We start from the raw sequence: 13381 nt of genomic DNA, 5'->3' as shown, positions 1-13381 counted from the left end.
GACACTATGAAAACGACTAAACAAGCTTATGAGCTCTAGGGCAGGGCATGGTCCATCACAGCAGCTCCTGAGGGCAGGGAGACTGGCTGATGAGGCAGGCTGGTGGGGCCATTCATTGTACATTCACACAGCCCCAGACAGCTCAGTGGCTGTAGTCACACAGTTGGTTTTACAAGTTAAACCAAAGTTAAGTCTGCTTACACACTTACAGTGTGCCCACACTGATGGGCACACACTGATGGGCACACTGGAGGGCACTGATGGGCACACATGCCTCTCCTGCCACTGTCCGTTGTCATCAAGGAGTGCTCCATCGCTTCCTGGTTACTTTCTGAGCTATCCTGAGAGGGTCCTGTTTCTTCCTTTTTTAATATTTTAAAATTTTTATTTTCAGTTCAAAATTTTTGCTCTCCCTTTATTCCCTCCCTCACCTATTGAGAAGGCAAGAAATATGATGCTCCTTGTACATATGAAATCATGCAAAACATTGGCCATGTTGTAGGAAAAAAGGCAAGAAAAACAAAGAAGGTAAAAAATAATATGTTTCAGTCTGCACTCAGAGTTCATCACATCTCTCTCTGGAAATTTTCCATCACGAGTCCTTTGGAATTGTCTTGGGCCTGTTGTATTGATCAGACTAAATAAGTCTTCTGCAGCTGGTTATTGTTAAAATATTGTTGCTACTATCCATAATGTTCTCCTGGTTCTGCTCACTTCCCTTCGCATCAGCTCATACAAATCTTCCCAGGCTTTTCTGAAACCATCCCCTTTATCATTTCTCACAGCACAATAGTATTCCATCACAATTATATATCACAACTTGTTCAGCCATTGATGGGCATGCCCTCAATGTCCAACTGGCCTTGTTTTCTTTGATGCATTTCTATGATGTGAGTCTATGAGCTCTGCCTGACAACACACGGCCCCAATCTAAGCAGCAGGAAGTCATATCAACCACTTATTTAGCACCTGCTGTATTCAAAATGCTGGGGTAGGAGCTTTGAGAGACACAAAATCAGATGAGATGCAGTCCTTGACCCAGGGCTTAGCACACAGTAGGTGCTTAATGCTTGTTGACTTGGTGGCCTTGTGAGTAGAAAGATTGGGACATTTATAAGAGATGCTGTTAAGGCAGAAATGACAAGATATGATGATGGATCTAATATATGGGTTAAATGCACCCAAAGAAATGAGTATGAGCCTGAGTGAGTGGAAGGCTAGTGGTGCCCTCAACCATTAGAGGGAGGCTGGGAAGAGGGATTTTGGGGGTAGAGAGATAGTGAGTCCAGTTCAAGCATAATTAAGTAGGATACAGAAGGACTAAGGAATAGATCCCGAATAGGTAGATTCAAAAAGGAAAAGCAGAAGAGTGTAAGAAAAGATCAGTGGAACAATTAAAGCAAATTGATGGAGTGGGTTGGTGGGTAGGGCAAATTGATGAAATAGGAGATTGGTACAGGGATGAAGGGCAGGGATGTTTGACTGTGGAACTGGAAAGACTAAGAAAAGGAGTTGAAGGGGGTTATCAAGTTCTTAAGAAGTGACAAGAGGCATAAACATTCACAAGGAGATAAAAATAAATCAACACAGAAATACCGAAAATCTCACCCATTCAATCAATCAACGTTGTTTAAATGTCAGGCATCGTGCTAAGGGGTTGGAGATACAACAAAAAAGGGCAAAAGATAGTCCCTTCCCTCAGGGAGCTTAGGGTCCAACGGGAGAGACAATACACAAACAAATACCTTACAAAACAAGCTACATCCAGGATAGATAAGAAATAATGAAAAGAGCACTGGAATTAAGGCTTCACGCAGAAGGTGGGATTTTAGTAGGGAAATACAGGAAGCATGGGAGGTCATTTGTCAGAGCACAGAAGAAAGAACATTCCAGATTGGGGGACAGCCAGAGAAAAAGCTCAGAGCAAACAGATGGAGTGTCTTTTTTTGTGTATGTTTGTCCTTCGTTGCCAAAGAAGACCATGCCATCAGAGACATGACTTGCACTTGACTTTGTTTTGAGTGAGGGAGGGCTGTGCAGGTCAGCCTCACTTCTCCAGAGCCATCTGAATCCAGTGACCAGGTATTCATCGAGATGACTGGAGATGACCCAGGATGAGGCAATTGGGGTTAAGTGACTTGCCCAAGGTCACACAGCTAGTGAGTGTCAAGTGTCTGAGGTGAGATTTGAACTCAGGTCCTCCTGACTCTGGCACTGGTGCTTTATCCACTGCAACAGTAAAACAGCCAGGAGGCCAGTGTCTCTAGATCAGAGGGTACGTTAGGGAGTAAGGTTGAAGAAGACTGGAAAGGTAGGTTATAAAGGCTGTTCAAAGCCAAGCACAGCGTTTTATATTTGATCCTAGAGACAACAGGGAGCCGCTAGAGTTTATTGGAAGGGATGACCTTGTCAGAAACACTTTATGGAGAATGGGCTGGAGTAGGGAGAAACTTGAGGCAGGCAGACCTCAATCAAGGTGCTAAGTGATGAGGGGCCTATACCAGGGCAATGACAGGGTCAGAGCAGAGAAGGGGATGTATTTGAGGGATGCTGCAAAGGTGTGATCCACAGGTCTTGGCAACAGCTTGGATATGGGGAGACAAGAGACAATAAGGAGTCCAGGATGACTCCTAGGCTGAGAGCCTGGGGGACTGGGAGGATGGTGCTGTCCTCCACCATTACCAAAACAGGAAAATTGTGCAGTGGCTTGCTTCTATATATGTGCCTCCAGATTTCGACAGTTTTGCCACAGATCAGTGACTGTTCTCTAAGTGGAAGCTGATCTGTCTCCTGGAGAAGAAAGGGAAGGGACTCACAGAGTAGACTGGCTCTTCACCTTCCAGGCTGTTAGAAAGAAGAATTCTCATGGGAAATAGAAGGGAGATTTCAATGGGGAAAATGAGATCTGAGGTGGAAGAGAGAGGGCATTCCCCCCCTGCCCCCTTGTCAGGATCTTGATGAGTAGAATGTACTCAGAGGAGAAAGGGAAGGGAAAGGACAGGAGGAAAATCAGAACTCAGAGACAGACTTGGGGCTCCGGAAGGAAGGAGACAGCAAGCTAGCGGCTGGAGGAGCTAGCAGGTAAGAGAGCCACCATTCAGGAGGAGTCAGAAGGCGAGAATCGCTGGAGGTACTGATTCTATGCTCCCTTTGCTGATGTGAATAAGAACCATAGTGCTCTGTTGTCTTTCTGGGCACATAACCAAGGCGTAATGACAGCCTTGGAAAATTTACTCAAATGGATCCCAACCACGGAACACAACCACTCATTTCTGGTGATTCCCATGGATACTAATGACATTGCCAGAAAGAAGCTGGGTGAAGATCACCCCCCAGCACAGGTGGTTTTTTCCTCACTGTTGTCCCTCAGAGGCAAAGGGATATAGATGAGAAAAATAATTTGGGAAGTAAATAGCAGTTAAGAAGGTGGTGTCTGGTAATGGCATCTGGATTCCTGGACCACAGTTTAAAACACAAGGATGATGATGCCTAGCTCAGAAGAGAGTGCATCTGCCAAAAGCATCCAAGAATGGATCTGTAAATTGAATCAGATGGTGGAGGGAGAAGAAATCCTCCATGTATCCCTAGGATTAGATACCACACAGAAGAGTTACAAAGAAGGAAACAGAACCAGAGCTCAAAGAGTCAGAAGCTGCCAGGGGATTCACTGACTGCCCACTGTATACCAGGCACGGAGCTAAGTACTAGGGGATACAAAGAAAAGCAAGAGACAGTGCCTACCCTCAGGGAGATCACAGTCTGTTGGGGGAGACATATGCAAACAACTCCGTACAAACAAGCTGTAGACAGGATGAATTGGAGACAATCTACAGAGAGAAGCCATGGTGGCATTAAGGAGATTTGGGGAAAGTTTCCTGTAGAAGAGTGAGAGAGAGAGAGAGAGAGAGAGAGAGAGAGCGAGTGTGTGTGTGTGTGTGTGTGTGTGTGTGTGTGTGTGTGTGTGTGAGAGAGAGAGAGAGAGAGCATATACAGCCATGGATGGGTAAGGTTTATTCAAAGGAAACAGGAGGGAAAAAAGGGAGTTGAGGTGAGGTAGCAGTGTATTTTAAGAAGGTCTATTCATAGGAGCAAGTGCAGAAATCAGAGAGGGGAACTATCTTAGAGAATATTTAAGTAAAGGTCAATGGAAGGAGAAAGTGAAGTCATCTTGTCATTGGAATACATTCCAGACCATCTGGACAAAAAGGAAAAAATGAATAGTTTTGGGAAACACATCACAAGCCTGGCATAGAAAGACTACGTAATAGTGACATAGGGCTTCAATTAACTAGACATTTGCTTCAATTAATCAGAGCTCTCCCTCACAAAAAACGCCCAACATGGACAACTTCTTGACTTTCATAATGATGCTTTCCTTCTCCCTGCCTCCGGTCTCCCCTCACTCCAGCCCATCTTTTACTCAGGTGCTGAGGTGATTCCTCAAGTGCAGCTCTGATCACACAATTTCCCTCAAGAAACTCCCATGGCTCCTTATTATCCGCACGGTTAAACATAAAATCCTCTGCTTGGCATTTAAAGACCCTTCCTGCTTCTCTGGTTTCCTGCTCTTTACACTGTCTCTGATGCAGCTACACTGGACTCTTTATCTGTCTCCCATGGCTAGAATGCTCTCACTCCTCACCTGTGGGTGCTCCGGCTTCTTTTAAGATCCATCTTCTGTAGGAAACCTTTCCCATTCTCCCTACTTCTCACGTCTTCCCTCTGGGAGTATCTTTCAATAACACTGGACAAATCTTGAATGTATCTAGTAACTCACTTTGTCTTCCCCACCAGAATGTGAGCTCCTTAGGGGAAGGACTATTTTTATCCCTAACACTTAGCAAAATGCCTAGCACATGGCACACACTTAATAAATGTTAGACTGATCTGATACTGATGGGAAGAAACTAGTTGCTGGGGTAAAATAATAGGAACCTTCATGGCAAATGATCACAACCTCTTAGTCTATGATAGAAAAGGAGAGGAAATCTGGGCAGAGTCTGCCTTCAAATTTGGGGAAGTAGATTTCAAAGGGTTCAGAGGAAAGATATGTAGGATCCCAAAATGCCATATGGAAAATCAGTTCTGGAGGGATGGGAGAATGCCCCAAAATGCACTTCAGAAGGCCCGAAGGAAAACAATTTCAGTGAAGAGAAAAACATGGGATGTTTTGAGAGAATGCTGTCAATACACCAACCAATTTCTGAAAGCTACACAGAGAAGATCTTTCCTGTTTGTCCTTCGTTCTCAAAGAGGACCATGACATCAGGAAGATGATGCCAGGACATACAAGTGAATGGGACTGAAGTGAGGAAGTGCTGTGCAAAGTTACCAGCCTCACTTTCTCCTCCGGAGTCACCCGGGTCCCAGTGGCCAGATAGAGATCAGGATGACTGGAGATGGCCCAGTCCAGAAGATGCAAGTAAGGCCTGGTCACTGGACGACAGTAAGAGCCTGTAAAGGCAGTGTCAGACTACAGATGCGTGGCCTGTGTCAAGTTGCTTACCTTCTCAATGAGGGGAACCGGAGGGAGGGAGAGAATATGAAACTCAAAATATGAAAAATAAATGTTGAAATTGTTTTTACGTGTAAGTGGGAAAAATGAAATGAAATTTTAAAAAAGAGACTTACAAAAATCCAGTGTCAGGAATGTTACAACGCTGAATGAGCTGAGGTCAAAAAGGGAAACTGAGGACAAGAGGGACTTGTAGAAGACTCCACTGGGACAAAAAAAGAAGATCAAAGAAGGTCCTTTGTTTGGGTTGGGTGGGACAATGACCAGCAATGACAGAGAGAGTGGTTTAATGTCTACTTTGCTTCTGCTTTCTGTCAGAGAGAAAGACCTGTGCATAGAAAGTAACAGGACCAGACCGAATGAGAGAAAGTGAATCCGATAGACGGGTAATGAAAGAGTGAGAGCACACAGACCTCCCACGATGAATTCATGGGCCGCGGCTGGATGAACTGTATCCTTGGATCCTGCGAGACCTGGCCTGGGGGACTGCTGAGTCACTGTCAGGGAGGCTCAAGTGGTCATGGTGAAGGGGAGGAACAAATGTCCTGGTTTATATAAAGGGAGAAAGAGTAGAGTTTGTGGCACTTAGATGTCAGTGAATTTGACAGCTGAATGCCCCAATTCTAGACAATTCTAGAATCAATGATTAAGGAGCTTATCAAATATGGAGAAGGGAAAGTGGTGGTTGCTGAGAGCCAGCAGGGCGTCATCAAAGACGGATGTGTTAGACTAATCTCACTTCCTTTTCCCAAAAGGATTACTAAGCTAGCTGGTAAGAAGAATGCTGTGTATAGGGTTTATCTTGATTTTAGCAAAACTTTTGGTAAAAGTATCTACTTCCTACTCCTCAGATGGAGATATTTAGATTATATGACACTATCAGTAGCTGGATTTAGAGCTGGTTAAACAGTTGAAGTCAAACAATAACTGTTAATGGTTCAATATGGATGTTCTAGGAAGTCTCTAAGGGAATGCCCCAGAGATCTGTCTTTGTCCTTGTGCTGCCTAACATTTTTATCTGTGATGTGAATAAAGGCAGAGAAGGCTTGTTCACCAGTTTTGCAGGTGACAACAAGAGGAGAGAGAGAGCTAACATCATGGATGATAGAGTCCAGATCCAAAAGGGATGGGTTAAAATGGGTTAAGAATTGAATCTCATGTAAGATGGAACTATGCCCAAAGGGCTAAAAAAGGGTTAGAAAACTGTGCATACCCTTTGATCCAGCAATACTACTTCTAGGTCTATATCCCAAAGAGATCATAAAAATGTGAAAAGGACCCACATGTACAAAAATATTTATAGCAGCTCTTTTGATGGTGGCCAAGAACTGGAAATTGAGGGGATGCCCATCAGTTGGAGAATGGCTGAACAAGCTGTGGTATATAACTGTGATGGAATACTATAAGAAATGATGAGCAAGCAGACCTCAGAAAAACCTGGGAAGACTTACATGAACCGATGCCGAGAGAAATGAGCAGAACAAGAGAACATTATACACAGTAAAAGCCATACTGTGTGATGACCAACTTTGATGGACTTAGCTCTTCTCAGCAATGCGAGGATCTAAGATAATTCCAAAAGACTCATGATGGAAAATGCCATCCACATCCAGAGAAAGAACTTTGGACTCTGAATGCAGATTGAAGCACGCTATTTACTTGTGTGGTTTTTCCCTTTAGTTCTAATTCTTCTTTATAATATGGCTAATGTAGAAATATGCTTAATATGGATTTATATGTAGAGCCTATATCAGATGGGGGAGAGGGAAGGGGAATGAGGGGGAGAAAATTTAGAACTCAAAATCGTATAGAAGTGAATACTGAAAACTAAAAATAAATTTTAAAATACATATCTTAAAAAAATAAAAGGATAAAATTCCAAATAAACAAATACAACAAAAAAGCTGAATCTCATAAGCTAAAATTCAATAGGAATAAATGTAAAGGCTTAAGCCTGGGTACAAAAAACTCCAAGTACAAGACAAGAGACACAGCTGTGTAGCAATTGTTCTGAATAAAGATCTGGGAGTTTTAGTAGATTATGGGCTTAACAGAGAGCAGCAAGTCTATCACCTCGACCTTTGAACATAGTACTTCTATTAAACGCCCTCAAGAGCTCATTATGGGCAGCAAGGTGGTAGAGTGGATACAGTGCCAGGTCTGGACTCAAGAAGACCTGAGTTCAAGCCCAGCCTGACACTTACCAGCTGTGTGGCCCTGGACAAGTCACTTTACCCTGTTTGCCTTAATTTCCTCATGTGTAAAATGAGCTGGAGGAAGAAAGGGCAAACCACTTTGGTATTTTTGCCAAGAAAACCCTGAAAGGGCTCGAGAAAAGTCGGACACAAATGAAAACAACTGAACAAAACAAAATGCTCATTAGCTTTTTTTTAAGCTACCATTTAACTGTTCTGACTCTTATCAGGCTTACTGTTCATTAAAAACTCCAGCCATTTACCCAGGATATTTTTTTTTTTTTGTCTAGCCACAACTCTTTCCTCCTGAACTGTTTTGTTTTGTTCTGTTTGCATTTGAATGGACAATTTTATACTTCTCTTAATTCTGTAAAATGAACAGACTGGACCAAAAGATCTAAGGCTTCTCCCAGCTCAAAACACTCCAGGATCTCTCAAATAGACATTTTTCGTTCCCTATTCTGAACTGCTGCCTTTGCAACCTTTAGGAAACATCTGTGACACACCTAGCACAGTAAATATTTGTCAGATAGGACTAAACGCCTCCTTTACAAGTCAGGATTTATGATTTCTGGTCCTTCCCTAGCCCTATGTCTGGGCCAGTTTGTCATGACTCACTGGGGCACGTAAGTATCATCCTCCACTGGACACCAAGCGATCACCTCACATGTCTTCACATGAATGTTAAAGTTGACACATCTTCCAGTTGCTACTCCTACAGCAGGATAAGGAGGAACAAGGAGATAAGTGCCTTACCCCAGTGCAGACACCCCAGCTTCCCCCCACTCTCCATTCCTGGATCCACACGCAAGTTAATCAAGTTGAATCTTCTCATTTAAAAACCAAGCAACTTTAATCTGTAAGGATTAAGGCATTGGCACAAGTCCAACTGCATAATGGCATAAGATTAGAGGTCTCACAAGAGAGTTACTTATTTCTCAAGGCAAATAGATACTTCCTGGGGTATGAAAAAACTTGCAGAGGCCTCATAGATCTGGTCTTGTTATTAGACCGTCCTAGAAAATCCTGAAAAATTCTATTCCCTTGAGTTTTCTCTATCAGAGAAGGGATGATCCCACACTGAAGTAAGACCCATATGGGAGTAGCTAGGCAGAATAGTGGACAGAGAACCAGCTGTGGAGTCAGTAGATTCTGAGTTCAAATCTGACCTTAGACACTTGACACTTACTAGCTGTGTGATCCCTGGCGAGTCACTTAATGCTGACTACCTCACCAAAAAACAAACAAACAAAAACCCACATGAGTTGTACTTCAGTATGGGGTCATCCATTCTCTGATAAAAAAAACTCAAGGCCACTCTCTCCACTGCACAAAGTCATATTGAAAGGGGCTCAATTTTCCAAGTGTTGGTGACTGTTATTCCAATCGAACACTTGGTTATTATCTGAGCCGACAAAGAAAACATGAACTTTGAGACTGCTGGAGTTTGCTAGCCAGGAATCATATATTAAGAACATCAAATAGATTCTATGAAGTGTACCATAGGAGGTAAGCTCATACCATTGCTGTGGACATGAATGGAGCCGAAAGTACAGTTATCATCTGATGTACACACAGTTTTAGCATCTGGAAGCTGGAAAAGACAAAAATGAGCAAAAATAAGGCCCTAGGTAGGTTTATTTTTGAAACCATAGCCAGTACCCACATCCTAGCACCTACAGTGCTCAAAAAGAATAAAGAATACGGAAGAGGACTGGCATCAGTGGCCTGTTCAACAAGAATGCCTACCTACCTCAGCACAGGTGCTTTGTTGCTGATTCAAGGTAGCAATCATATTGGTCATGACAAACAGTGCATCCTCCTGCTGCAGAATGGGGAAAGGAAAGACAGGAATGTTGGTATATACCTACAGGCCACACAAGAAAAGTCAACCACCCATCTGTTTAAGTACTATAGACTACTCTCAAGTGTCACATTGGAAAGTAACTCAGAAAAGTAGTCTTGGTGGTCTCTACAAGAAATGTTCACCATTCAAAGTGGTTTCACAAAGGCATTCCTACTTTTGGAGAAGTAAGCTGTTGCTTCTTTGCATAAGCCTTTATCCAGGGCACCCAGATGCCTAGGTTCCATGCCATTAATCATCATGAGTACCATGGTAGAATGAAGAGGAATTTCTTCACAACCTACATATTCCTTTGGATATTCTGCCCCAAACTTTGCACAACCTCTTGGGTACCTGTCATAGAATCTATTTAATGTTCTTAGCACAAGATTCCAGGTTATAGAGCGATGGTAGGATCAAAGGTGGACATTAGCCAAGTGTTTGACCTTGTACTATAAAAAAAGGACTGAAAACCTTCTCCTTCACCCAATGAAATAGGGGCTTGCAATCCATTCTTCTCATTCACTTAAGCTAGTAACAAGTGTTTGCCAAGTATCTGCATGTCTAGCACTGAGTCTTGGCTTATCTCCTCTGAGTTCAAATAACCCCAAGATTGGCCTACATCATTCATTCTTTGGGTATTTAATCATGTTCACAGTATGTTGTATGATATTTTCAATTTGCCTTGTGTGTGTGTGTATATGTGTATGTGTATGAAGTCTGCTTTATAAGCAAGACTACAAAAAATGGCAAACCACTGCAGTATCTTTGCCAAGAAAACCTCAAATGGGATCACAAAGAGCCTGAAAAGACTGGACAGCACTAACACCACCATAAGCTCTCTGCGGCCAGAGATCATGCCTTGCTACTTTGGGGTTAACAGCATCTAGGTGCCCAATACATTAGTGCAGAAGTGAACTCAGTGATATCCAGGACACCAATTTAATGGCATTTGATTTTACACAAACCAGACATTAATTAAATGGAAAACCACTGCTAGGAAGACATTTAAAAAAGAACCTATAAATAACACAGACTTTTTTCCTCCTCCAATGAGATGTAACACCTTTGCCTATCACTGAATCCTACCCTTTGGGGATAGGCCAAGGGATGCAGGAGGGATTTCAGTGCTTACTTTAAACACCTCTTGTGTCAATCTTTACGTTAGTGCTGTTGAGTCATTTTAGTCCTGTTCGACATGACCCAGTTTGGGATTTTCTTGGCCATGATACTGGAGTGGTTTGCCATTTCTTTCTCCAGCTCATTTTTATGGATGAGGAAACTGAGACAAACAGGGTTAACTGACTTCCCAGAGTCACACAGCTAGTGAGGGTCTGAGGCTGGATTTGAAGCCAGGTCTTTCTGATCCCTGCCCTGGTGCTCCATCCACTGTGCTACCTAGCTGTCCCTTCAATTCTTACACTGTTTTAAAAAAAAGAAGAAAGGACCTTAATAAAAATAAATTTCATCAGAAGGAAATGATTAACAAAGTATGGCTAGAATATTCTGGAACAACATGCCCCCTGCCCACCAAACCACAAATATACTCTCTGGCCCCTCTTATTTTCAATTCATAAGAAGGATTTAACATAGCCTTTTTTTTTTTTTTTTACCAGAGGTTCCTGAAGAATATGAGGTATCTAAAAGAAAGGCATCAGGTTTTAAAGAGATAGTCCTAAGTAGGGTCATGGAGTTAGAATCGGAGGCACATTCTTTAGAACTGGACCTCAGTCCAACCTCCTCATTTTATTTCTTTTCTTCTTTCTTTATTTCTTTTTTCTTTTCCTTTTCATTTTTAAAGGGGGTGCTGGAAGGGGCAGGGAGGTGGTGATTCACCCAAGGTCATACGAGAAAGATGGCGGCAGAGTAGGTCAGATCTTAGGGTATGTCCGAAAACCCACCACCTGGAATCAATAAGAGATGAACTAGATGGACAGTCCTTAAAACTGTAGAAAAACGAAATCAGGATATACCTAGCCACAATGTCAACTCCTGCCCCATCCTCCCAGACCACCATCTCAAGCTTCTGCCAAGTCATGGGCAGCTGTTCCAGGGAGTTTCCACAGAGCAGGAGGCCAGCCAGAACCCTCAATGTGAAGAGGGCTCTGAAATGTGCCTATCCTTGGCAACTGGAATAGTCCCTTCATGCTGGGACTGGGGGGGAACCTAAGTGATGCATTTCAATCCTCAGATTGAACTTTTTTTTAGTTTTCAACACTCACTTTTATAAGATTTTGAGTTCGATTTTTTTCCCTCCCTTTCTCCCCTCCTCCCTCCTCAAGGTGGCAAGCAATCTACTACAGTTTACATATGTACAATCATATTAACCATATTTCCACATTAGTCATGTTGGGAAAAAAGAATCAAAATAAAAGGGAAAAACCATGAGAAAGAAAAAACAAAAAAAAAAGTGAAACTAGTGCACTTTGATCGGCATTCACAGTTCTTTCTCTGGGTGTGGACAGCATTTTCCCTTCTGACTGAATTTTCAGTCTGGTGGATTTTAATTCTTAATCTAATCAGTAGGGAAAGGGCAGATGGTTAGGAAGGCTGACAGAAAAGTTTGGGAGTAAGTCTAGGACTCAAAAAAAAAAAGGGAGACAAGAAGAAATAAAAATGAGGTTAGACAATTAGAAAGTCATAATATAATAAAGCAACATTATGCTGGGACAGAAGAAGACCTGAAAATACCATCCCGAGATACAGAAAATTCCAGAAAATGAATGAGAAAGCAGGAATCAAATTCTAGGAGACCAGGACCAGCACAAAAACTCTGAAATGGTTCAAAAGAGATGTAAGAAGATTAAAAGAGGAAATCAAAATGGAAATTGGGATTAAAATTTGAGTGGAAATAAGTTTGCAGAGAAGAAATCAATAAGACAAAACGAGATTAGGTAATACGGAATGTTGCAATCTCATTAAGAGAAAATACAGGCTCGGAAAAAGAGAATGACAGATTTAGAATTAGAAAAATACCAATGTAAAATCTGGATTCAGGCAAAAGGCCTGTACTTAAGGACTGAGAAGCCACATGTGACCTCAAGGCCACTCCAGTAGGTAAATAAGGAATAGAAGGGCTAGGAAAAGGTAGGACAGAACATGAGAAATGGGGAGAAATCGTGCAGATGTAACCTTTAGGGTTCATTTGTGAGGAAGTCAATAAATCTTTAACCCCCTCAAGAAGGGAGTCTTTCTATACTCCATAAGGCATCACTGCTCAGACTGGCCATAGGAGACAGTGTGGCTGTGCATTAATTTAGAACAGTGGTAATAAAAATATCAATACTTATAATGACAAGATGGAGCTACCACTTCCAAGGCAACTTAAAGTTTACAAAGCATTTCTGATATATTAATTGATTTGACCCTCACAACCCTGTGGTGAGGTGGGCACTACAGGTATTGTCATCTCTATTTTACTGAGGTTCAGAGGTAAAGGGACTTGCCCAAGGTCACATGAGCAGACTTCAGACCTGGGGTTTTCTGACCCCACATCCAGCACTTCACCCACTCTCCCATGCTGCCTTTCTACAAGGAGACATCGTAGATCCTTGTCTTCTCAGAAACAGGCAATAGTCAAATGAAGTCAACAAACATTTATTAAGAATCTACCATAAATTCCGGGCATTGTGCTAATCACAGCACCTTCATGGTAAGCTACAGCATCTGGAGAAAAAGTTGAGTTTTTATAGAAACACTGTGATCTATGGATGCCCCATGGTGCTTATTTTCATTCCCTTCCTAGAACCCAGTTGTCAGTGCTTCCCCCTCTGGTGACTACGATCAGACAGACCTGTCTGTTGATTTCTGATTTATGTATTGATTATG

The 13381-nt window shown here is 42.4% G+C and overlaps 1 protein-coding gene across 1 annotated transcript in view; it reads right to left on the bottom strand.

Annotated features, from left to right (window-relative positions):
- P2RX4 (purinergic receptor P2X 4) overlaps window positions 1-13381 on the bottom strand; it is a 30165-nt gene that overhangs the window by 6289 nt on the left and 10495 nt on the right. Inside the window, exons 3-5 of the mRNA XM_072600511.1 lie at window positions 9464-9535; window positions 9232-9304; window positions 8329-8425 (exon numbers count right to left, since the gene is read on the bottom strand). Coding sequence (XP_072456612.1) covers window positions 8329-8425; window positions 9232-9304; window positions 9464-9535 — 242 coding nt within the window. The remainder of the gene's footprint in view (window positions 1-8328; window positions 8426-9231; window positions 9305-9463; window positions 9536-13381) is intronic.

The sequence above is a fragment of the Notamacropus eugenii genome, chromosome 4 (assembly GCF_028372415.1).
Source record: "Notamacropus eugenii isolate mMacEug1 chromosome 4, mMacEug1.pri_v2, whole genome shotgun sequence".
Lineage (NCBI taxonomy): Eukaryota > Metazoa > Chordata > Mammalia > Diprotodontia > Macropodidae > Notamacropus > Notamacropus eugenii.
The sequence above is the reverse complement of the archived record's forward strand: the minus strand, read 5'-3'. Positions and strand labels throughout refer to the sequence as shown.